This window comes from Natrix helvetica (genome assembly GCF_964273705.1).
Source record: "Natrix helvetica genome assembly, chromosome: 4".
Taxonomy (NCBI): domain Eukaryota; kingdom Metazoa; phylum Chordata; class Lepidosauria; order Squamata; family Natricidae; genus Natrix; species Natrix helvetica.
In genome coordinates, this window is record NC_138550.1 from 119,900,766 (window position 1) to 119,926,682 (window position 25,917).

At 37.9% G+C, this 25,917-nt stretch overlaps 1 protein-coding gene across 3 annotated transcripts in view; it reads left to right on the forward strand.

Moving 5' to 3' along the window:
- The first annotated feature begins 1,723 nt into the window (after positions 1–1,723).
- Positions 1,724–25,917, forward strand: part of YES1 (YES proto-oncogene 1, Src family tyrosine kinase) — a 44,786-nt gene continuing 20,592 nt past the window's right edge. The window contains exons 1-3 of one of the 3 annotated variants that reach the window (XM_081951566.1): positions 1,724–2,302; positions 17,513–17,785; positions 24,539–24,638. In XM_081951566.1, the coding sequence (XP_081807692.1) occupies positions 17,521–17,785; positions 24,539–24,638 (365 nt within the window). In that variant the 5' untranslated portion in view covers positions 1,724–2,302; positions 17,513–17,520. Of the gene's footprint in view, positions 2,303–2,584; positions 2,839–2,900; positions 2,923–17,512; positions 17,786–24,538; positions 24,639–25,917 lie in introns of those variants that run through there. The other 2 variants (XM_081951567.1, XM_081951568.1) reach the window with 2 other exon arrangements.

The window sequence follows — 25,917 nt, forward strand, 5'->3', positions numbered from 1 at the left end:
ATATGTTATTTAAAATCCACACACAAACCCCTCTATAACCCCCTTGAATATCAGTCCTTTTCAAAACTACCGGTAGTATAATTATGTTGACCTATAACAGATTTTAAGTCTGTAGAAAATGTTAACTCCTCCCATACTACTGTAGTAGGTGCTTACACTACCAGCCAACATAAGGTAAAGGTAAAGGTTCCCCTCGCACATATGTGGTAGTGGTTCCCGACTTTAGGGTGTGGTGCTCATCTCCATTACAAAGCTTAAGAGCCAGCGCTGTCCGTGGTCATGTGGTCGGCATGACTAAACACTGAAGGAGCACGGAACGCTGTTACCTTCCCACCAAAGATGGTTCCCATTTTTCAACTTGCATTTTTACATACTTCCGAACTGCTAGGTTGGCAGAAGCTGGAACAAGTAACGTGAGCTCATCCGCTAGGCTAGGGAATTGAACCGCGGAACTGCTGATCTTTCTGATCGACAAGCTCAGTGTCTTAGCCACTGAGCCACCGTGTCCCTTAGACCAACATGCTACCATACTATTACAGAAGAATATTGTATTGATTGGTAGTGTAAAGACCTACTAGTATGGGAGGGGCCTAACCTCTCGATTTCTTGTGATGGAAAAGGTATATCATAATTGGAAAACTACTGTGCTGTCATAACATTCTTCAAATGAAGAACAAATGCACACCACTTAAAGCATTGTCTAGAAATGCCTGTAATTACACCACATTAAGAGACTGCTTGCAGCCTAATATTGCTTATATGTTTGTAGCAGATATTGTTTCAAGCAAAATAGTTTTTGATTATTTGAAAGGAATACTAGAAAAACATTCTTCAGGATCATTATTGGGAAGTGTCAGGTTGTAAATGATTATTCAATCATTAAGGTACTTTATAAGCTGCATCTTTCAGAAAGGCAGGGTGGGGGTTGTTTTATTAAATAGATCATTTAAATCAGAGGTGACCAACCTTTTGGACCTCAGGGACCACTAAATTCGTAACTTTAAATCCCACGGACCACTAATAATAATTTTTAAAAAGATAAATGGTGCAATATAAAAAGTGCAAATATTTTTTCTGTGGACCACCAATATTTTCTCGCAGATCCAGTGGTCCAGTTGGTGACCGCTGATTTAAACTGCTTGAATCCATTCTATTCTACAGACTAACTTTAGACCAGTGGGTCTCAACCTTCCTAATCCCGCGACCCTTTAATACAGTTCCTCATGTTGTGGTGACCCACAACCATAACATTATTTTAGGTTTTCCGTATTTTTTCGAAAATATGTTTTCCGAAGGTCTTAGGCGACCCCTGTGAAAGGGTGGTTTGACCCCCAAAGGGGTCCCGACCCACAGGTTGAGAACCACTGCTTTAGACGAAAACAAGTTGCACTGGAAGGAACTGTTCAACGAACTTCGAGGGGGCCCTCGAACCAGACGGAAGAAGCGAAGTTTATGTTCTCAGCAGTCTCTAGCCTTCACCCTCGCTCGGTGGAAATATGGATTTACAGCACCGCATAAAATGAAGCTGCTCGTGGGGATTAACGCGGGCAGCATTTTGCACGTGTTGAAAAAGTTTAACGCTGCTATTGGGAATGAAACTTGTCCTAGAAACTTTGCGGTCCCCCTCCCCCGAATCGCCTGCTCCCTTCCCACTCTCCTTTTTAAGAAATATCCACTTCCCTTCTCAGCGTTGCAGGTCCTGACCTCCACCCACCCAACCCCGGCAGCGGGAGGTCAGGGCTCCCGGCTCCCAGAGGAAGGGGGCGCTGTTGGTCGTCGGCGAGATCCGCCGAAGTGAAGCTACGAAAGTAGGAGCTGCCTCCGCCGCGTCGGGAGAGCCGGAGTTGCTTCTCAGCAACAGCTGCCGCCGCCGCCACCCCCTCCTCTCTCCCTTTTCCCTCGTCGGGTCTCCGGCGGCCGCCATGTTAGGTCGGGATGATGAACTGGGGCTGCCTTGAAGGGGACCCGACGCTTCGCCGCCCGCCTCCTGGTGCGCGTGTGGAAAGGCGAGCATCCCGGCTCCTCCCTCTCCTCTCGGCCTTGGCTTGGGATACAGCCTCTGGAGGCGACGGTAGGGCTCGCCGTTTCCCTGGGAGTCCCTGGCCGGAGGCTATGGGGCGGTTGTGGCAGGGCTGAGCACGTCGGGCTGTAGCTGAGCCCGAGGAGGAGTAGCACCCTCTCCAAGCAGCGAGATTCGACCCACTCCGCTCGCCCTGAAGCGGAAGCGAGAGCGCCCTCTCCCCTGCGAGGAGGAAGGCGGGGAGGCTCGGCGGTTTCTCCCGGAGTGACCCACGGACAGCAGGTGAGGAGAGTTTCCAGCGCTTCCTCCTCCTCCTCCTCCCCGAGCCTTTCCCTCTCCGCTCTTGTTGCGCGGCGGCGGCGGCGCCTGGAGAGCGCTAGGCCCCGCACGATCCTGCCCACTTCAAGCCAGTGGGGGAAGCTGCTCGGTCCGCTTCGTAGCAGCCCCGCGCTTGCAAGTAGCAGCTTTGGGAGAGCTGCGCGGGAGGAGGAGGAGGGTCTCCCTCCCCCCCCCCAAAAAAATAAGTTTTTGCTGGAAGTTTTCCCCCTCCTCTCTACTTGGCAGGGTTTTTCCAGGAGCGATTGCGCGTGCGGTCCTCGCGCGGTGTGGAAAGACTTCAAAGGCTTCCTTTCGGCGTTTAAAAAAAAAAAAAGCCCTGGGATTCTCTTTCTTCTTCCCCCATTTCCCTTCCGGTGGCCCGTTTGTTTTCTCCTTGCTTTGCTTGTTCCTGCGAGTCTTGAGGCCAGCGGGAAAGGGAGGGGGGGTGAGAGGGGGGAGAATCGTTGTGACCGACTTCCCCGACAAGTTGTTGCACTCGGGTTTGTTTGGTTTTTATTTTTTTCAATCCCTTTTGTTTTCATTGGAAAAGGGAGGAGGAGGAAATAGGACACGGGGAGGTTCAGGTATCCATTTCGAATCGTTCGTTGCTCTCCCGTCGTTGTCACTTTTCCTGCTAAGTTGCCGACTAGATAAGTTCCTGCCCCGTAATTGTACGTAGATCGTCTCAAGGGTGTCTTTATTTTTGCTAAGAATACAAAGGTCGTTCCTCGTGGCTTGTGGCGTAAATCGTTTTAAGCGGAGCAGGGCTGCAACGAAAGTAGCAAAAAGTAGCGTTGCAATCTAGAATAATTGAGCATTGATTTTTTTTTTAACTTCGGCCCCAATGTAGATGTCGCTTATTTGCCAACCAATTAAGTGAGAAACTTGAGCCAGGTTTTAAGACTCATTAAATTTTCATACGAGATTTAAAAAAAAAACCTTGGACTTCCTTCAAGTCCTGGCCTTTTTTCTTCTGTTGTGGTAAATGGTTTATATTGTACGATAACACAAGGAAAATAGACAATTAGGGAAATGCTGTACTTTATATTGGAAAGACAATGTATATACAACATATACAGGATTTGCACTGATTTCTTTTTAAAGTTCTTTGTGTCACCTTCTGACACATTTTGATCAATTTCACCTAATTACTATCAAAACAATTTGACATGCTTTATATTGTATTTTAAAAAAAAGAAGTAAACATTTGTCTACCTAGGAAAGTGAATGTGCATTCCATTCCATATCCTATGTATATTTGGATTTTAAATTATGGGATTTGGCTTTAGCCTCATTATGGTTAATATATGTATTGGGAATTCATGTACATTTTGTAAGAGACTCCCATTGCATATCTTAAAAGAGAGAACTTAAATTATTTGTGCACTACTTCAAGTTGTATTAAATAAGGCATACTATCTAATAAAATATTACAAATTAAATTATTAGTCAAAGTAACTTACAATGAATTACGTCCAAACAAGTTAACACATTGCACTTTGTAAAGTAGTAGAGAAAATGTTTCATTAATGTGATATAGAGCAGACCTAAAATAAATTCAAGGAGAGTTCTTTGGGCTTAATAAAACCATCAGTACTTTAGAAGCTCAAATTTATTTAGAACATCTGTATTCCTAAAACAGTGTTGTGATACCTTGCTAGGGTACACAATTTGCATACATAAAGTCCAGACCCTAGACATGTTTCTACTTGGTGTAGGCAATACTGAGGTAGAGGGTCCTTTTCTCTGACTTGATATAAGGGAATTTCAAGTTAATCCAATTTAAACATTGTAAAGATTTGTTAAATATATGTCTTTCAGTCCAACAATTAATATACTATTCTGAAAAATCACTATTCAGTATGCATTTATATGGACTTAAGGGCTTCTAAAGAGAAAAAAAGCCTAATCTACTGTCAAAATGTAACACAGTAACACATTTTTAAAATAGGTATTTATGAAAAAAGCTAGAATTGTTTACCAAATGCTATAAGTCATGTAATTTATATAAATAATTTCACAATTAAAACTTTCTAATCAACTGTGAAGTTGGGCGTGGTATTTTAAACTAGTTAATCACTATATTCTTATACTTCTGATTATAATCTTGTGAGGTGAAATATCTAATGTCAAAATTTCTTCAGTTAATGCACTGATTTGGACAGTATGAATTATTTAGAATTTCAGCCTGTTGAAGAACAATCAAATCTTACACCTGGATTGCTACCAATGATAGCAGCTAACAAGGAAAGTTTCCACCCTTAGCTTGTTTTGTGTTAAGGTCTGAATCAGACCTTCTGATTTTCCTTGCAAATCAGAATCATAAGTCAAGAATATGATTGTTTGTTTTTGCTAAGGCAGAATGTAACTCACTGCATTATCCAATCCAGACCAGTTCTGTTGTATAAATAAAGCATAGGTCAAAGAGAATGTACAAAGTATGTATTAAGCCTCTTTGCATGATGTCTGGAGAACATGATCTAAAGAAGGCAGGAGGAATTTAACCTCAAACCGGTTCTGTTTGGAGCCACATTGAATTCAATTAGGATTCATCGTTTGGGATGCTAACTACTTTTCAAGTTCATGTGATCTGCTTACTACCGGGTGTTTGCCATGTGAACAAGGCCAGTGTTTTCCCAGTTGTTATAACAATTACAATTTTATATCACTATTTTGATAAAAGAACATCGTAAGAACAGTGAATTTTAAGTATTCATTTCTTGTATAAATTCCAAACTTTAGACATCTTGGAAAGTTTTTGTTGTTTCTTATATTCTATAATGATATAACACTTTTAAAAAGTCTCTCATTTAAAAGCAAGGCAGAAGAAACAAGCAGTACTTTTGAAGTTTGGTAAGCATCCTAGGCTGAGTTATTGCTTAAGAATCACTGACACAGCAGAGGAATTTTAATACTGTTATAGATTGAGGAATCTATACTGGCTAAGTGCATGTATTTGAAAGCATTTCCATTTATTTTAATGCAACATCTAATAAACTCACCAACATAAAAATATTAAACCTCAGATTTTGTCTATTTATGCCTTTCATTTGTGCCTTGTTTAACCATTTCATTATTTTGCTTTAATGTATGGGGTCTTTGTTTTAATCTGAAAAAATATTTTGAGTTGACTAAAGTGCTTCAACCTTGCTGCATATTTCTGGCAATATGTTGTCTTGGAAACACAGCTCCTACCTACTCTCGTTTTATCTGAGAATTTACATGATTTGGTACTTGCATTGATAATTCTAGGTGTGCAATGACAAATATGATCTGTTATGTTCCAAACCAGCAACATTTAGTTAGCTACATTTGAATAATCTACATTTGAATAATCTATTCTCACCTGTAATTCATTTTTCATCCCATATTTGCCTTGGAAAATTATATTTCCCTTTGGACATTCCTATAGGACTGCCACAATTTCCCCTACAGGTGAATCCATAATCAGAAATAGGTATCCTAGAAATATGCCTAATTTCACAGCATCTTGATGGTATCAGTAGCCTGTCAGTCAGGTTATTTTTCAGCTTCTGGTCTTGGGGCCATGGCATATCATGAAGTCCTTGAATCACAACATATTCTTTTCCTGGCTTTTCCTAGCTTGCACATATGCATGCACACACCTCACACCCTCTTTCCATAGCCTCCCTGAGATCAAACATATTGCAGCATTCCCAGAAATCAGACACCCAAGTCTCCCCCATTATCCACAGCACACTTGTGCTTCTTATCTGGGACTCTCTCCACTTAAGAACCCATGTGTCTGGAGTTAGAGTGGCAACCAGGATTGCAGTTAATAAGTGATGTGGTGATGTGATTTTATTACGTGCCATGAAATGATATCACACTTTACAACCACATCACATAGTAATGGAAATTCCAGTTCCAATTGTGCTAATAAACTCAAGAATTGCCTGTTACCTTGATAAATGAAATTTCTAAAGATAGAACTGTTTCACCTGAATTAAAAATACATATTGATCGTTCTCTCTCCAGTTAGCAGGTCAAAGCAATAGGTTTATAAACCTAATAAATAATCCAATGTGTCAGTCATATGGCCAGTCATAGCTAACATAAAAGCTGCTGCATGATTTAAGTTTTAAAAGGAAAGTATGGCATAAAGTCAAAGGCAGTATTTATAATAGATGTCCCAAAGGTACGTTTTCAAAAGGCAACTGGACTTTGTTTTTCCTTGAAGATGTTTCGCTTCTCATCCAGGAAGCTTCTTAAGTTCTGACTCAGAACTTCCTGGATGAGAAGCAAAATGTCTTCAGGGGGGAAAAAAAAGTCCAGTTGCCTTTTGAAAAAGCACCTTTGGGACAACCATGACCTGGATGACTGAGAATCTTCATAGACTGTTATACAGAGCTGTGGCAACAGTACTGACCCTGTTAAATCATAGTACGGCATGTTAATGTACCCATGCCAGTTAAACGTAGATGAAATCCATTGAGCGTAGTGATAGGAAAACATCCCATTCACTGACACATACAATAGTATGCTCTATTCTATATCATTTCATGGCACGTAATAAAATCACCAAAGGGGGGCGGGGGAGGAATTTTTGCATAGATAGATTTAAATCCTCTTATGCCACTTCTCAAATTGTACAACTTCTCAAATTTGTCATTTTACCTACATACTGTAAACGGATAGGTTCCATCAGGAGCCAGGTTGAGGAAAATAGAAACCTTTTGCCAACCAGGAACTCAGCAACTAGAAGAAACAATAAAGAAATAATGACTGCCCTTGCACTGTAACCCCTATTAACTCATTATACAAGTTTAGTGATCATGAAAGAAGTCCCAATTCATTTTTGCATACCTGGGCAAATGCAATTATGACAGAATCAAAAGAGAGGAAGTTGGCAAAAGTTAAGCTTGTAGTATGAAGAAACTCCTATATATTGACCCAAGTGGAAGAATGTCACTGAGTTTTTACTATCCTTCTGATCATCACTGAAAAACTCCACAATTTAATAGCAGGACTCTTATTATACCTGTTAATTAAGATGCCTTGTCCTATGCTACAGAAAAGGACTTTAATGCAGAAAATCTTATGCCAATTAGAAAGGTGAATCAACCACACAGACTCTCTGAAGACGTGAAGTTCCAGTCAACCAATCAGATGTTTATGGGCTAACCAGTTTCCAGTAAAATTTAACGCAATTCCATCTCTATGTTCTCTGACCAGACCAGCGATTATGAATTCAGAGTCCTGATAACAGAAGAGTTCATCAGAGTTATATTTCAGCCGTCTAAACCTGAATAGATTTTACTAAACAGTATTAGAGATAGAAAATAAAAGCAGCATGTTCTTTGCCTATACATGACTGACAGGAACAAGCAAATGAGTTATGGCGCTCCATAGTTTGATGCTGCTATGCCATCACTTATTACAATTAACTCTCATGGAAAAATCCTCCTTGGAGGAACAGTTAAAAATGCTCTGGTTATTACTGCTGGTCATACAATGGACTTTGTAATTTACATGAAAAAAAAAGATTCGAGAAACGTTTTGTTATTTGCATTTTTAAAAATATAAATAGTTACATACGGTACTTAAATATTGTATGTGAACTAAAGATCAAAATGTTTATTTCTAAGGACAGGATTAAGAGCGGTTTTGCTTTGGTGCTCTTTTATGCCTTACTCCTTATGGTGATTGCCTCTTTCTCTCCAAAAAGTTGAAGTTTTTGTGTGTACGTAGTGCAATATTCTCAGATTTTGCCAATGCAAGAGAGATTAGATAATAAGTATTCAATCAGCTATAAGACAGATGGACTAAGTTTCTTGGCATTTTCCTTTATTTTTCTGTTCCACATAAACCCCATAATTACACTGTCAAGCAGCCATTCAAATGTTCATCTGGTCATTTCATCTTTAGATCATCCATTTCAATCTCTAGATAGAAACATTTAAAATGCCAACTCTTTTAAAGATTTTGCCACTGTAGCATCCTAAAGGGATGAGTTTTTCTATGTTCTGCCTGTTGTCAGCTATGATAGTGTCCAGCCACCTTGTTCTTTGATGGATAAGAATTTACCACAAATCTTCTAAACATAATTGCTTTCTCCAGTGAATTCCCCCACCTGACATGGCCAAAGTAAGTGAGAGACAGTTTTGTGATTTTGCCTTCTAGTGACATTTCTGATGTTATGCGCTCCAGTACTTGCTTGTTAATCACCTTTGTTGTCCAATTTGCATAGCAATTATTAATACAAAAATATACTATTTATTTGTTCATTACATTTATATCTCACTTTTTTTCGGGATTATTAAAGATTACATTCAAATAACTAATGTGGGCAGGGCAAGGGCAAAAATTAAATTTATTTAATTCAGTGTAAATTTATAATTAAATTAATTCAAATAAAGCACTTAATAGGGTTATTCCATTGAATAGTTTTCTGTCACACACTATATATAATTAGTCAACAACTGTGTATCTCAGCTCTCAATAATCAGTTTAATTCAGGGTTGACTGCAATGTAGAGTAAAACTTTTTTAAACTGTTTATTCAATAGATGCAATAGATTCTTACTCAATAATCACCAAGTTCTTTTGAATTTAAAAATGGCTTTTTCAGAAATGGATCGTGCAATTATTTCCTTCAATATATTAGATATATTTGCATAGTGTATATGATGCCTGTGTGAAGTGAAATTATTAATGAAGAGCTATCTAATTTACCAGTATCATATATCATATCTTGTGTGTACTTAATGTTGCATATTTCTTATAAACATGTTGAATAAATAATAAATTCTATAGGAATTAATATACATACATTGTGAGTAACTCCATTTAATTCTGTGGGATTTATTTCTGAGTTGATGTGCATTAGAACCTTTAACAATCCACAATTTTGCAAATAGTTGTTTATAATTGGTAATAATACAAAATATTCTTCATTTAAAAAAACAGGCAAAAGGGTAACTGAAGATACAGTATTCAATTGGTGCATTTTAAAAATAAAATATAACCATGTTTGGTTTTGTTTTCAAATATAACTTAAGCCATAAGGCCACCAAACCTTTAGTCTCTTCCGGAAACATTCTCTATTTACTTAGCTTCATTTAAATAGAGCCCAACTGTGTTTTTTAGAAAATCTTGCTGCAATTTCTTTGTGACTGAAGCACATTGTCAGTCAACTCAATATTCCCCATGCCAACTAACAGTCCTTAATAGAGCAATTCAGCTCAATGAATAGTTCTTAGACTTTAAGGACACAATTGGTTAGCAGAAAGAGTGCCAAATTGATTTAACTTTGCATGAGTGTGAAAGAAGTTGTAAAAAGACACTGTCAACTGGTGTTGGCATAATTTTGGGCTGTTCTAATTTGATAAATACCCCTATTTAACCAAATATGAATAGAACAATTTCATTACATTATGTTTACATCTTTTTAAATTGTGGTGGTGTTTTTTTAAAAATATAATTTAATCCATTCTTCTTCAGAAATGATTTCTGCATTTAAGCCACTACATGTGTCTCATCAGTTGTTCACATGCAGAATATGAATAGTACTGGGATGTGATTAGACATGGTAACTGAGCTAAACATTGAAGCTCTCATGTCTTGCCTGCCCTTCCTTTGTCAAAGTGCTGCTTTTTAATATATTAAAATAACAGACCATTACTGGATTTTTTTAATTACACCAAACTAATTACAGCAGAGAAAAGATAATGTTTTATTAGATTGATATAATTCTTTATACTGAATCCAGAATGGAAAGAGAAAAAACACAAAGCCAAGTCTGCCTATTAGAGTCTGCCAATCAAAGATGGAAATACTATGTTTTGCTTTTCTTAATGTGCATGATGGAGTTGACTTTCCTATATCTGCTTTTTAGTTGGGAAAGGAAGTGACAGACCATTAAAGGAAACTGCCTGTGTTTCTGTATATAACTTACTGTGCTTGTCATTTGCTTTTCATTTGCTTTCCCGGTACAAGGGAGATAATAAAACAAGAGGAAAGTTGAAATGCTGACATGCAGAAGGGAAGAATGAACGCTACAGGATAGGAAGTGGGAATATTATAAATGGAAGCATCCTTTTTTCTTTTTATGTTTCCTGTTCACATTCTTTGTAAATTGCCATTGTTTGTATTCTAATACTAATCCCTAAAGTTAATGAGTTTATTGTTATTGTTTTCAAAAAAGTCATTTTCAAGGACAGAAAGCAGAAAAAGTTCATTTTATACAATTCAGGCAAAGGTAAGCATTTGTGATTGAAAACTTTTGTACTTGCTGTATATTAATTCCCATTCAATTCAGTAGAATTTACCTCCAAGGATAAGTGCAACTTACGTTTCCATTAACTTTTAGTGAGAGGATTAAGCATGTGCTTTGTAACAATTGTTATACTAATGTGAGTTGTATCATGAACCTGTATCTATTTTCCAAATTATAACTATGTACATTTTCAAGATTACTCCTGAAGGTTTATAGGGAGAAGTAATACCTATGTCTAGAAATGTTTAAACTATGGACTGGCAAGGCATTCTACTCTAGTGAAAAGATTCACAACAATTTTACATGCTTTAAACTATTTTATAGTTGTGGTTCATGTTTTTTCTCATTCACATTCTTCCTAAGAAAAGGTCAGGTTTTAAAACATATTCTAAAAATAAATGTGAATAAAATATTTTTATGTACCCTGTGGTTTGAATATTTGAAGACATTTTCATCTTTGTCTTGTTATTGCACTTATTGTCGAAAAAAGCATTACATTATAACATGTCAGTTTCTCCCAGAGAAAACAACAAGAATGTTGCCCCCAAAATATTGAAAGTGTCTAAAGCTTTGGAAAAACTTAAAACAGAAAATAGCTAAATGTTCCAATCAATGTAATGTTTTGCAAATGTGGCTGAAATATTTGCTTGTGGAGTTTTGATGATATCATAGATTAAATCCTTCTTGCAAATTCTAAAGTTCCTCTCAGGCTGACCAGTTCTGACTACAGAATTGTGTTGTATCTATTGATAACTATATTTATACTGCATAGCAACAAGCTATTATAAACAGAAGTGGATGCATAACAATATAATTGAAACTGTTCTCTTTTGGACCAAATAAATGTATTTGGATACCATAGATTTCTCATAATTAAATTTTAAAAATTGAAGGCTATGGCTGTTTTTAACAGAGATCGCCTTTTGGATGGCCAACGTAAATAATTTTATTCGTGGATGACATTTTATCTAGGCCAGTGGTTCCCAACATGGAGCCCACGTAACACAGAGGGGCAATTTGATTTTTAATGGGGGCAATTTGAACCTTGTTTAAACCAAGTTAATGTCCTTTTAGGCTTCCTCCGCATGAGTAGAGTTCACTTTTTGAGTACATGGTAATCCCTGGGTTGAGAAATATCTGGTAGCACTGCCCTGATGGTGGCTACAGCGCTGGTTGTGATGCTCACTCAAATGGTGATGGCAGCAGTGGGTCTCAAGTCTGATTCCCAATCTCCACCTGAACAGTGGTGGTGATGGAGACCCAGGAGACAGTGCTTAGTGGGAGCAAGAGTGAATTCAGTGGTGGGCTGGCTACATTCAGCAGCTGTCATGAGACTTTCTTACAGTTGTACTGAGTCTCTTACAACCTACAGCTAGATTCAGAGGGAATGTGGTCCGTGTTGTCAATGTAAAAGGAAATTAGAGATGATCTTGGGGAAGGTATGAAAGAACAAGGAGTGTTTTGTAGCAACATTACACAGAGATTGAAGCAAACTTAAGAAAGAAACTCAAAATTAACTCTCTGCCTTGATTTGGTTTGGTACAAAAAGGGACAGAGAGAAACTTGGACAGGATTTCAGGGCAGTGTTTAATGCGTCCTTGAGAGAATGGGTGGTTCCTCTGACTTTTGGAAGCAATGGTCTATCCCCTCAGGAAATCATCCCTGAAGCTAACAGTGCTGGTCAATGTACAACAGCTTCCAATTTTTCATTTCTGGTTTAACCCTGTCAAGACTGTGGCTGATGGATTTGGGAGTTCCTTGATCTGGAGACTTCCATTTTTAGTTCTGCATGGATTGCACTCTCCATATAGATGCAGTTTGAGGATCCTCTTCAACTTTCTGCACTGTTTAAAATCAGGTGGCAGCAGTGGCCAAGAGAGTTTGTACAAATCCATTAGTGTGCATCAGTTGTGAATATTCTTGGATCAGGAAGATCTGTTCACACCCACTGATTCCTTGATTATGTCCTGCTTGGACTGCACTTACAACTTTTCATTTAGTGATTGTTCAAAATTACAACACAGAAATAATTTACTTACGATCAGTTTTCACACTTATAATTATTTCAGCATCCCCATTGTTATGTGATCAAAATTCAGGCACTTGGCAATGACAGTGGCATTGTCCCAGGGTCATGGGATCACCCTTTGCAATCTTCCCAGTGCCTTCCGACAAACAGATTTATTTAGCACATGGTATAAAGGCCAGGGAGATTACACTGTTATACACATGGTAGACCTCCTAACAGCAGTCACTAGTCCGTTCATTGCACCACTGCACCAACTGGCCTGCAGCATTCTTAGAGGAAGTTGACTTATCCAGGGCTCTCCTCTACTGCTCCTCTGCCGATACACCCCAGCAGATCCAGCATTGGTTCCAGCTCCACACACAATATGCAGTCTGCAGTTTCCCACTATCGAAATGGCATACCTATCTTATCTACATGCAAATAATGATTTTGAATTGCTAGATGGGCAGGAGCTAGGAACAAGTGACTGGAGCTCACCCTGTTCCAGGGAGCTGGACAGAATTCTGGCAATTACTGGGCACATCCAGCATCATTAAGACTCTGTGCCACCATGTCCCCTCCTATAACCAAACTCAATGGGGGAAGCCAAATTTGTCTAATGACACATGATTCATTAACAACTGCAGTGATCCACTTAACAGTGACAAAACAATATCATAAAATGGGCAAAACTCACTTAATTACTGCCTCAATTAGCAATAAAAATTTTGGTCTCAATTGTGGTTGTAAGTAGAGGACTGCCTATATTGCAAAGAGTCCTAAATGGTCTGCCCTTGAAGACTAAAGTTACAGTTGTGGTCCAGATGCAGTATTATGTACAGTTGTGAGTATGCTACACTATCAACACCATTATGTTGCAAGCTGCGCTAACTCACTATAGACTTTGGAGTACAATTTACCGTGCTGATTATTAATTAACACCATTACTCTGTAAAGCTGCATTGGCTCATTATAGATTTCTGAGTATAATTCAGGGTGCTGATTACCAATTAACACTATTACTTTGAAAGCTGCACTGGCTCACTGGGCAAGTCTAGGTACAATTCAAGGTGCTGATTACCACTGTAAAGCCTTTAATTGCATTAAGCAGGGTTATTTGCAAGACTATTTATTTCTTATTGTTCCTAACCCTTTTTCAAGAGTGAGCATGCTTCAAGTCCACTCTATGAATCGGGTCATCTACTAACATGTGGGAGACCTAATGTTTTGATTGCAGCACCTACCCTTTGGAACAGCAAACCCCCTGTGGTTTAGTTTCATTCAGTAGTTTCTGGTTTTTATATTCTTCAAAGGGTTTTTCAATGTTTTAATCTTACCTTAGCTATCAGTCACAAGTTTATAAATTGATGATCATGCAAATTGCATGTGTGTGTGTATGTATGTATGTATACAGTACGTACATACATACATACATACATACATACGCAGGTCTTGGCGTATTCGGGTTTTCCCGTGTAAGATTGAGAGTATCTTGGCGACGTTTCGATGAAATCCCACTCGCCATTTGCAGGCTGATGCCTTCGGCTTCATGCTTGTGCGAGCAAAGCGTGATCGGACCTGTCGTCTTTCTATAAATATTGGTGGGGGGTGTGGAGTGCTGGATTTGTTGCTGTAAGCGGATTGGTTGGCTGTGTTAACATCTTGATTAATTGATAGAGTTGATGTTTGCAGATTAGTCCGCTGTTTCATAACATTCTGTGTGGCTGAGGTACTGGCTGTGTGCCTATTGTTCTTTTGTGTTGTAATGACCTGGGTAATGGGCTGTGTGATGACATCCTGAGCTCTATTGTAGTGATATCCTGAGTCCTGTGCTGCAATCTCCTGGGGGTTTGGCTGCGTTGTAACATTCTGAGCCTTTGCGTTGTAACCTCATGAGTTCTGTGATGTAATGCCCTGAGCAGATGGCATTACATCCCCGGCTTTGGTTTGACTCTGAATTTGCGGTCTAGTCATGTGTTCATGGCGTGTGTCAGTTTGCTTTGTTTGGGGGTCGGGGGGGTGCAGCACTTGGTGATGCCATCGTGATTTAGCTTTGGGATGGTGGTTGCATTTGGTCTATGGGATGGGTTTGGGTTTGAGTCTGGTGAGGGTGATTGGTGGTGGCATCCTGTGTTGTTCTGGGTCCGGTGTCAGTTTTCATGGCTGGGACTTGTTTGTTGACTAGGGCTCCAGATGTCTGGTAGGCGAGAGGTATCGTCACATTTATTCATGTTGTGGGGATGTTTCTCTATTTCGATGCCTTCCATAATTATTCTCTTGTTGAAGTGTTCAGTTTTGGAGATTAATTTGGTTCTTCCAAAATCAATTTCATGTCCTGTTGCTTTAAGGTGCTGGAAGAGGGAGGAAGTTTTTTCTTCTTTTCTGACTGCGTTCTTGTGTTCTGTGATGCGTGCATTTATTCTTCTATTAGTTTGTCCAATGTATGTGGTTGGGCAGATTGAAGGAGTCTATGAAATACCATGCAAAATCTGCCCAGCCAGAAAGCCAGCACTCCACACACCCCCACCAAGATTTATAGAAAGACGGCAGGTTTGACCACACTTTAAGCCCAAAACCCAGCCTGAACATGGCGAGTGGGACCTTGCCGAAACGTTGCCAAGACAATCTCAATCTTACATGGGAAAAGACCTGAATACAACAAGACCAGCATACCTACACCCGTGAAAATCTACGAAAACATACATACATACATACATACATACATACATACATACATACATACATACATACACACATACATACACACATACATACACACATATGCACACACACGCACTCAAGCACACACTAGTGCAATTTGCATGAAGTTTGGGGGCAAGTTTGAGGGCAATATTTCTTCTACTAAAAACTTTCAGTCTTTGATAGAATTCAAATGTGTATCCTTTGCTTTCTAACAAACTTAACAGTACTTAACTTCTGATGTATTCTTGTTTTGAAAAAAAGCATGTTTGGGAGTAAGAAACTTCCCTTTCTAAGGATTTGCTTGTATTGTGTACTGTGTAAATTGTATTTGTTTTTAAAGTAATAAGGAAAATTCATGTAGTTCCTTGGCAGTCTGCTAGCTGCTAGATAAAGATAACTCTTCTAGGTTATCTTCTTTGAAATGCAGTGCTTTTTAAAATTTTGTGTCTTAAAAATTTATCTAATAGAACTATTTATCTATTGGTTGTATATCAGTGTACATGTTGGTGATAATCCACAAAGGTACCATATAGGAATCTTTTAATTTTTATGTTTTATGAGTTCTCCTGCAAGCTGTTTTTTTTTAAAAAAAAATCATATATGTAATGTTTCCCCTATTGAAAGAAAACTATTGAATTAGAAGAGCTTGACTTACAAATGCTAATTTAATTTTTAATTACATAATTCTAATTCAGCATATAATTCAAATCAGTCCTTGGATTCAACTTAATTACCTTCAGGCATGTCATTTCCAGCATTGGTCTAGTTGGCCTGTGGCATTATCAAACCATATATCATTTTGTGCTTTAGAGAGCAAAAAGAAAAAAGAGATTACCAAAACTACTCTAATTTCAATGGATTAAAATATAAAATTTTCCAGCAAAGACAAAATACAAAGATGGAATATAGACAGAAATCCATTAAACGGGTTCATACCTTTACATTCTTGGAAGTGGTTTTCTGTGCTGAGGGAAACGGGGGGGGGGAGTGGGGCACTAGTATCAAAATCTTCAACAGGAATTATTTATTATTATTATTAAAGGAACCAGCTGGTGTTGAGGTTTTTTTTCCAAATTGAAACCTTGGCCCAAGTATTATGCAGAATTGAGGTGGGTCTCTATGTTAGAAAGAATTCTTTTGAAATACTTCAGACTAAATTTCTAAGGTTTTTTTCTCATAAGACCCAAAGTAACAGCTAATGCTCTTTGATTAGAAACAGAAATGCCTAAAATTGAAAGCAAGGCATGGGGGCTGATGTTAAACTACTTACTAAAGCTTCAGGTCTTTCTCTCAGGTTTACTTCTAATACTAATGGGTGATGATTTTCCATCAATCTGAAATAATATTACTGTGTATGTAGAACAAACTCTAATGACATGTGGTTAATCAGCAGGACTTATATATTGATTATTAGGGTAGAACCATGCCAAGTAACATTTCTACAAAGTATAAATAATATGAAAATAAAGACTTGAGAATTTGAATGGCAAAGGTTCTTTGGTCAACAGCCAATTTTTTTTTCTCCTTACTAATTTTTCTTAAGATAAAGAAAGATTTCTCCTGGGCTGGGATAATATCTGGCCTTAACAGTATAACAGGGAAATTATTCTAAGCTTTTTTTTAACGAGAAACATGTTTCCCAAGCAGAACCAGGGATATTGAAAAGTCCAACATCTGTTATTTTACTGGTATCTATAACACCTATATAACGCTGGAAGAATAGACAACTATTATATTAACTTCTTTTGTATTTCAAATCATCTACAACTGGATTGTATTAAGATACTGAACAGTAGCAATGAAAATTAAGAAACTTGTTAATGCTAGTTATTGCTCAGTTTATTCGCTGAGCAGTTTGATGTTATCCATGTTTTAGTTTATTATATTTAGCTTTCCCACCATTCAGTCAGAACTGAAGAAGCTTCTTGGATGATAAATGAAATACTTTCAAGGAAAAAAACCAGTTGCCTTTTGAAAAGCACCCTTGTAACATATCTTTAATATAATTTATGTTTCTGAGTTTTGGCTGTAATAAAGTAGTATGATTATAAATTCTATTGAATATAACTAATATTCAATAGAATATTAGTTCAATGTTTAACGTTTTTGTTTTAAAGAGTAAATATATTTCAGTCTAAAAAGATCTCCAAATTGTTATAAATATTTAGTGAACAGTTTAAACAATAATGAAATATTCACATGCAATGATATTGTTTTCTCTACAGAAAATACCATGGGGTGCATTAAGAGCAAGGAAGACAAAAGTCCCACCATGAAATATAGAACTGAGAACACTCCAGATACAATTACTTCCCCTGTCAGCAATTTTGGATCTGATTCAACCCAAGCTAATCAGTCACCTGTAGTAAAAGGATCATCGATTAATTTTAATAGCCATTCCATGACTCCTTTTGGTGGGTCATCTGGTATGACACCTTTCGGAGGAGCATCTTCTTCATTTTCTCCAGCGCCATGTCCATACCCTAGTGGTCTAACAGGTAAGCCTGGTCCTAAAATTACCATCCGATAGCAAAAAAACAAACCCTTCAGTAATAACGAAACAAGAATTGCATGTGATTTAGTGTAAAATGTGTTATATGTTTTTTAAAAAACTATTGTAAGATACTACAAAAGTCAAGCAGTATTAGAGAAAAGCTTGATTTTGCTGCAGATCGTATGAGTGTCCTGTGCTCTAAGCAATATGCAAAGGATGATTTAAAAAATAAACACATACCGTATTTTTCGGAGTATAAGATGCACCAGCGTATAAGACGCACCAAGATTTTTAAGGGGTAATTTTTTAAAAAAAGGTTTTGCCCTCCCTGGCCCTCAGGAGCACTCTGCACTCTGGGTTTTCAGGGGGAGAGCAAAAACGTGACACATGCGGGCTTGATCTTCCTAAAGGGTAAAGCTTTTATTGATCTCAAACCCACTTTTCTCTACCCCTCCCATGGCAGGGCAGGATTAAACATATCTCTCTGCGCTTTATTTTGTCCTCCCTTCCCTCTGACCGGCGGACCACAGAGCTGCTTGGCCCAAGGAGCGGCATTTGGCTCGCTTCTTCTCTTCAGCGAGGAAGGAAAGACACATGGGGACTGCTGAATGGCCACCGCTGCACTCGACCAGGAACAGCCCATTGGGCGATAAGGGGTGGGGATCCCTTCCATTTGGATTAATGGTTCCTTGTGGTGGCACCTGAGTGGCAAAAGGGAAGCCCAAAGAAAACAACCCGGCAAGGCTGCCTCCATGAACAGGCTTATTCACAGCCCTCTTGGCAACCCCGCTTCCTTAATCTCAGGGCAAAAGCAGGTCCCAGGCTGCAGGGAGACTCCTGACCTGGTGCTTCGGCATTCCAAAGATTCCTTGCCATCCTGCACTTCTTCTACTAGCCAAGATCCCAACGATGCCAATAGATTTTCCCGGAGAGAAAGTGAAGATCTAGCATCTTGAGAAAAGACTTCAGATGAGATTGTTTCTCTTCCCTTTCTGCACCTCCCACCCCAATCCGCGGGATCTGTCATGTAGCAAAGAGATACGGTAGCTGGGCGCAATAGCAATAATAGCAATAAGCAGATCCGGAGAGATTTGGGGTGGGGGTGGAAAAGGCTAGATTGGGCAGTTAAAAGCCTGAAATGGGGTACAATTAGGCTTGATTCAAAGGCTTTGGCTCCTGAGAATCCAGAGATATTGGGGAGGAGGGAGGAAGAAGAGAAGGGGAGGAACGATCTCCTTTTTGCGAAAGCTTTTCTCAGAACGCTAGATTGGGAAGTTAAATACCTAGAATGGGACACAATCAGGCTTGATTCAAAGGCTTTGGCTCCTGAGAATCCGGAGAGATTTGGGGATGAGGAGGAAGGGAAGGGAAGAGGAACAATCTCCTTTTTATGAAAGCTTTCCTCAGAACACTAGATTGGGAAGTCAAAAACCTGAAATGGGGTACAATCAAGCTTGATTCAAAGGCTTTGGCTCCTGAGATTGGTGCGCTGCCACCCGGAAATGCTATTACCGAGATCTCTGCTGTTTGGAACCGCCCAAGAAGGAGAAGGTAAAGCGGGCACTGCAGAGATCGTGGTACCAATATTTTGGATGGATCGCTCTCAGGAGCCAAAGCCTTTGAATCAAGCATTTCAGGTTTTTAACTTCCCAAACTAGCGTTCTGAGAAAAGCTTTCATAAAAAGGAGATCGTTCCCATCGCTGCCACCACCTAAGCCCTCCTGGGAGCCCAGCCCAGTGGGAGCCCTAAAAGCGAAACCTCTCTCCTTTCCAGGCATCACGATCTTTGCAGCGCCCGCTTCACCTGCCCCTTTTTCAGACGACCCAGGTGGCTACATTCGGAGTATAAGATGCACCCAGATTTTCACCCTCTTTTTTGGAGTAAAAAGGTGCGTCTTATACTCTGAAAAATACGGTAAATAAAATTGTACAAAACAACATTCTGTGCCAACAGTCCCAACAGTTCTACTAATGGCTGACTTCTCTTTAGTACATTTATCAACTTCCCAGTTTTATGTAGGACTTACGTAGTTACTTACATGTAACAGATTCTTCAGGATCATCCATAAATTCATATATGTACAAGTTTTACATTGGTGCAAACTTGAAAAGTCATCAAATTTAAAGATTTTTGGCAGAACAGTACCCTCTGAATAGATTCTATTAATACTGATCCCCACTAAGATGGAGCCAGTGATTCCTTTAATCATAAGGAAAAAAGGTCACCTGACCATCTAAAGACCCTCAGTTACCTCAGTGTCCTATACGATTCAAAATATGATTCACTCTACTAAATGTTAAGGTAGGGTAGTATTGGATAAATATGTAGTGTTGTGGCAATTTCTCAACAAACCTTTGGCATAGAAGTATTGTGATGAAAGGCTGCAGGTTTTACCATCACTCACTGTTATATCCAGCAGGTATTGCATTTTTAATCAGTATTTTTACAAAGTGCTACAGGAATTGACTATTTTTCCATTTGGATAGAAAAGTCAAAAGCAAGTGTTCATCCCTTTAAAATACCTCAAGTCTTTCTTTGTAAATAAAAGTTTAGGATATTTTATCATTTTATTTTGTCATGTTTGTATTTTATAACCCAACAACATAATTTTAAGTAATTTAGAAAATGAAATTCATCACCTTAAAATCATAGAAAGTTTTAAAAATACAAACAATAATCTTGACATTTCTCTATTTTGAGTTCCATTCTTTCATTTAGTCTGTTGCTAATTTATTTTATACAAATGTGTGTAAGAAATCATTTGGTTTCTTTCCTGAAAAATGTAGGAATATTGATTGGCTTCACTACTTCTAGTCTATACAAAAAAATAAAGATGTAATTTAAGCCTGCTAGTTACTGAGGGGGGGGGGATCTGAAATTGAAACATTTTGGCACCTGATAATCATGATTTATGTCATAATGAAGGTAGCATTCCAGCATGCAGTAAACTAATATCAAGCATGGAATAGAATGCAGGGAGCTCAGTGTTCTAGCCCACTTCAGACTTGAATTCATGGACACCTCTGGTAACAACCTGAATATCCATCTGTGCTCAAGGAATTACCGCCTCATTTGAGAAACCTCTATCCACCTCTAATTAATCATCTTACTAAACTACAAAGCTTCAAAAAGCTGTTGCAAACTTTCCAATATCACCACCACCACCATCACTACTACTACTACTAACACACAAACACACAGACACACCTTATGATAGCTGGTTTGGAGTTGTGCTATGGTAGCAATAACAAGAAGCCTGTTTACAGAAATGATCATCTATAATCGATGTAAGTGTTTAGAAAAAAAAATACATGCGGTGATTGTTTTGGTCTTTACAAACCCAGCCACTAAAAATGGTTTTAAGTAAAATTCAAATTAGATAATTAAGTCTTTCCATATGAATGTCTTGGTCTAATTTCAGCCAAAAAAATTCTAAATGGGAATGTTTGTAGTGTATATTGAATTTCTGATAATTCAGAACCAGTTTTGCATCAGTTTTAAGGATGGAAATGTGTGAGCATTTCAGTTAGGGGGATTAGTGGAAGTATATTCCCACAGGTTTGCTGCTTTGCTGGTACATGGTGGGCATGGGAAAGTTCCTGGGAGGGGTGAATGAAAGATGCCCTGATCTAGACACCAAGATAAATACTCCTAGCAAGATCATCCATGGCATGAAGATCATCCCAGCTACCCAACTAAAGCAAGCGGACAATATATATTGGACAGCAGCAATACAGTACAGGAAGATGCCTGAGGTAGATGATAATTTTAGTGACTAGAGCAAAAACATAAATTCATATTGTATCAAGAAAGCAGCAGTAAACTACTCCTTTTATTTTTTCCAAGTAAATCACAAGGGTGGACAAGGTAAAGAGGTTGCTGATTACCGTGCCAGACGATGGGCCTCTCAGGTCAGGTGGCACTTAGGATACTACTAGGGAAGTATTGAGAATCTTTCACCCTACTAATGTTGTCTAAAGTATATTAAACTCTTCAGGACATCTCGTTGAGGCCCAGTGTGGCGGAGAGGTTAACATGCTGGCCTAGAAACCAAGTGACTTTAAGTTCTAGTCCTGCATTAGGCTTGGTGACTTTAGACCAGTCACACACACTCAGCCCAATTCACCTCATAGCTTTGTTGCTGTGGTGAAATTAAGGAGGAAGGAGTATTATGTATGTTCACTGCTTTGAGTTACTTATAAAGTAATTCAAATGATTTCCAATCTTCATCACAAGTATAAACACATGTTGTATTCTTCATCCTGTCCAAGCCAACAACTACCATGTTTCCCTGAAAATAAGACAGGGTCTTATTTTCTTTTGACCCCTAAAATAAGCACTTGGCCTTATTTTCAGGAAGGTCTTATTATTTTTGAGGTGCAGGAGGCAGCGAGTGTGGTCACCTCATATCTGATGCTGTTGTTACAATATTTTCAGGAAGGGCTTATTTTCGGGAAAGGGCTTATTTTAGTGCATGCGCTCAAAAGCCCAGTTGGGGGCTCTGGGGAGGTCTTATTTTCAGGAAAACAGGGTAATTATCTCTTCCTCCCAAATCCCTTCCTTTATCTGTAGACAATAAACTATCTTTTCAGTCCTGGTGTTAGCAGAAATACATAAAGGATTGCCGTAAATAACAGTGGGGCTTTTTTAACTTTGATAAAGTAAACCAACTTAGATTCCTTATTTTACTTCTTAACAATTTTAATCTTTAGTTCATTCATACGGTTGTCATAGGATTTGATTTCTCTAAAATTTCTTCTTTATCCCATCATACAGAGTTCTCCTTTAGCCAACTTTTTTTGTAAATTTATTAAGGAAAAAATACATAGTTTACTTTCCAAAAATCTCTAGTTAATAAGCAATTTCCAAAAGTGACCAGAAAGTGAGGCTAGCAAATACAGTGTCCATTAAAAGATGCTGAACATAGTTGCAAGCAAAATGGCTATTCCCACCATTTCCAATGCCCAAACCTGTGAGACAATTGTCCTTTGATCTCCTAGCAAGGAACAGCACATGTGGGCAATCGCCTGTACTTAACTAGAAAGATTTCATGGAACCAGTCTATTGGTTTCTTGTTGTTTGATGTGTTGTCGGTTCAACTTTTGCAGAGACATCCTCAATCCACCATTCTTCCACTGGACACTGAAGTTATTGAGTTTATACAATACAATGTTGAGTATACTTTATAAATCAGTAAAATCCAAGTTCATATATTAATTTAAACATTTGTAGACTTCCTTTAATTTGAAAAATGCTAACAGAATTAACTGTAAAATATGTGTGAGAAATTAACGAACAGTAATGTATATTAATATGCATAGTACAGTAATACATTAGCACATTAATAAAAGCACATAATACTGGAATTATTTATTGTCTGCATAGTTTCCAAGTTATGTGGTTTCTTAGAATGTTTCTTCGTGAAACTATATGAGTTCAGTTGACAGAGTAATCTGTTAGTAATCCATGGTCAGGTTAAATGCAGTAGGAGCTTCAGGTAGGAAAAAAATACTCTGTTTTGGCTCTAGAATCAAGTTCATATCATATCACAGTACCGTTATGTTGGGTTAATATTCCTATTTATATTTTTATGTGAGGTGTGTGTACGCAAATGCTAATCTAAATGACAAATATTTATTATATTATTAATATTTATTAATAGAAGATTTATTAGTAGAAATAGTGCCGTTGACTCTACATATATTTCAAATGCTTCAGGTAGTTCATCATTCTCCAGTTGGCAAGTCATGTTCAGAGCCTCTGTTGGCAAAAACCAGAATTAACATTGCAAAATATATCAAAGATATATTTGTGCAAATTTATGTTGCTGTTTTGTCCCAAATGCTTGAAAGCATTTTAGTGTTTGAATAGAAATGCTAATTCTAAAACCTTAATAGAGATTTGTTTATTGGATTTTTAGACATAAAATAATCTGAACAACTATCGGAGACTGTATTTGAAAAAGAATCCGTTATGCAAATATTAACTTTTATGGAAAAAGTAATGAAAGGTGCACATGGAGATAAAAAGGAAACAATGGATTTTGTACTGGCTTTGATTCTCCATTCTTAACCAGAACAAGAAAGATTTGCTGAATTTGATGGCCACTTTATGCATTAGTATTGAAGTACAAGAGAATTAGAATTTGCAATCCCATTGAGGATTATAGCTATGTTTAATAACTAATATACCTTCACTTTTGACCAGTGTTTTTCAGAGTTTGGCAATTTTTAGATGTGTAGATTTCATCTCTCAGAATGCTGGCTGAATAATTTGGCAAATTGAAATCTTCACATCTTAAAATTACCAAATTTGAAAAAAAAAACCTGCTATGTACCTTTCTGGTTGATGTATAGGAGTTGGGAACGCCTATGATAAGAATGTGAACACATCCAAATATCCTATTATATGTTTTCTACAAAACTACAGATAGTGTCATAACTTTAACATGAAAAGCAACTTTTTAACCATGAAAATGTTAAATAAGTTTTTCTTAATAATAATAATATATTTAATCAAATGTATAGATTACCTCGAGTGTGGCTGCAGACCTAGACCATTATGAAATCAATGAATAAGTTCAGGGGATGTTTTTATTTTAAAGCTATAAACATTCCTCATTTTTTAATAAGAATATTTATTTTCTTCAAAATAAAATTGGTGAAATGCTTTTGCATAATACATGTTTAATCTGATTTGTATCTATTTCCCTTGTATAGGTAAAAGTATTAATGCCATATTTATGGGTTTTCCTAGGGGGTGTTACTGTTTTTGTGGCCTTGTACGATTATGAAGCAAGAACTAGAGATGATCTTTCATTCAAGAAAGGCGAACGCTTTCAGATAATCAATAATACGTAAGTATTGTTGTCAACTTGTGGACTTAATTGCTTAATAAGAGGCATGGTGGCTTACTGGTTAGAATGCAATACTGCAGGCTACTCCTGTTGATTGCCAGCTGCCAGCAGTTTGGCTGTTCAAATCTCACTAGGCTCAAGGTTGACTCAGCTTTCTATTCTTCCGAGGCAGATAAAATGAGGACCCAGATTGTTGGGGACAATATGCTGACTCTGTAAACCGCTTGGAGAGGGCTTTTACAGCACTGTGAAGTGGTATATAAGTCTTAAGTGCTATTGCTATTAATTACACACTATTACCCATTCACATTCCTCCGGATATGCTAATAGTATTGTTGTTGATAGGGAAAAGCCTTCAGAGAATAAGAGAGTAAGAAAAAAATGATCTTATAAAGAGGAAAAGGAGATACAACATAATCGGACTTGCAAGGTTCTATTATTATTCTAGCCAATCTCAATAAAACTCTAGTGGGTTGATTTTTTTGATCCCATATAGCTAGTATGGCTGATATCAATCTTACAAGTCTGATTGTGTTGTATCTCCTCTATCTTGAATTAGGGAAGTGTCTATATGAGCTGCTGTCTTGACATTGTGACCTTTAAAAATGTTTTACTCTTTTGGCAAAAGAGTTTGCATATCTCTATCAAAGTCATCTTCTTTACTTCTTTGCTTTCTACAGAACAGATCAGTCTGGAAGTTATAAAGGTAAATTGGATTATACCACATGCCTTTAATATAATATTGCTTTTATCTTTACTTCTAAGATAGGTACATACAGATAGATCTCAACATGTGACCACAGTTGAGCCCAAAATTAACAGTTGTTAAGTGGGTTTTGGCCCATCTTTCTTGCTACAGTTAAGGGAGTAGCTGCAGTTGTTAAGGTAGTAACACAGTTGTTAAGTGAAACTGGTTTTCCCATTACTTCACTTGTCAGAAGATCTCAAAAAGGTGATCACATGACCCCAGGACACTTCAATCATAATAAATACATGGCAGTTGTCAAGTGTCAAAATTCTGATGACATGACCCTAGGGGTACTGCAACGATCATAAGTGTGAAAAATGATCATGCTCTTTTCTCAGTGCTGTTGTAACTTCTAACTAAACAAATAATTATAAGTCAATGGCTACCTGTACATGCAACCTTAACGTTCCTTTTATATGGCAATTTTCAGTAAGGCACTTTCAGAAGTATAATTAATTAATTAATATCAATTTTAGTAGCAGGGAGATTCTAGTATATTAAAAATAGAGCTGTATTCTCTGAATGTGATCG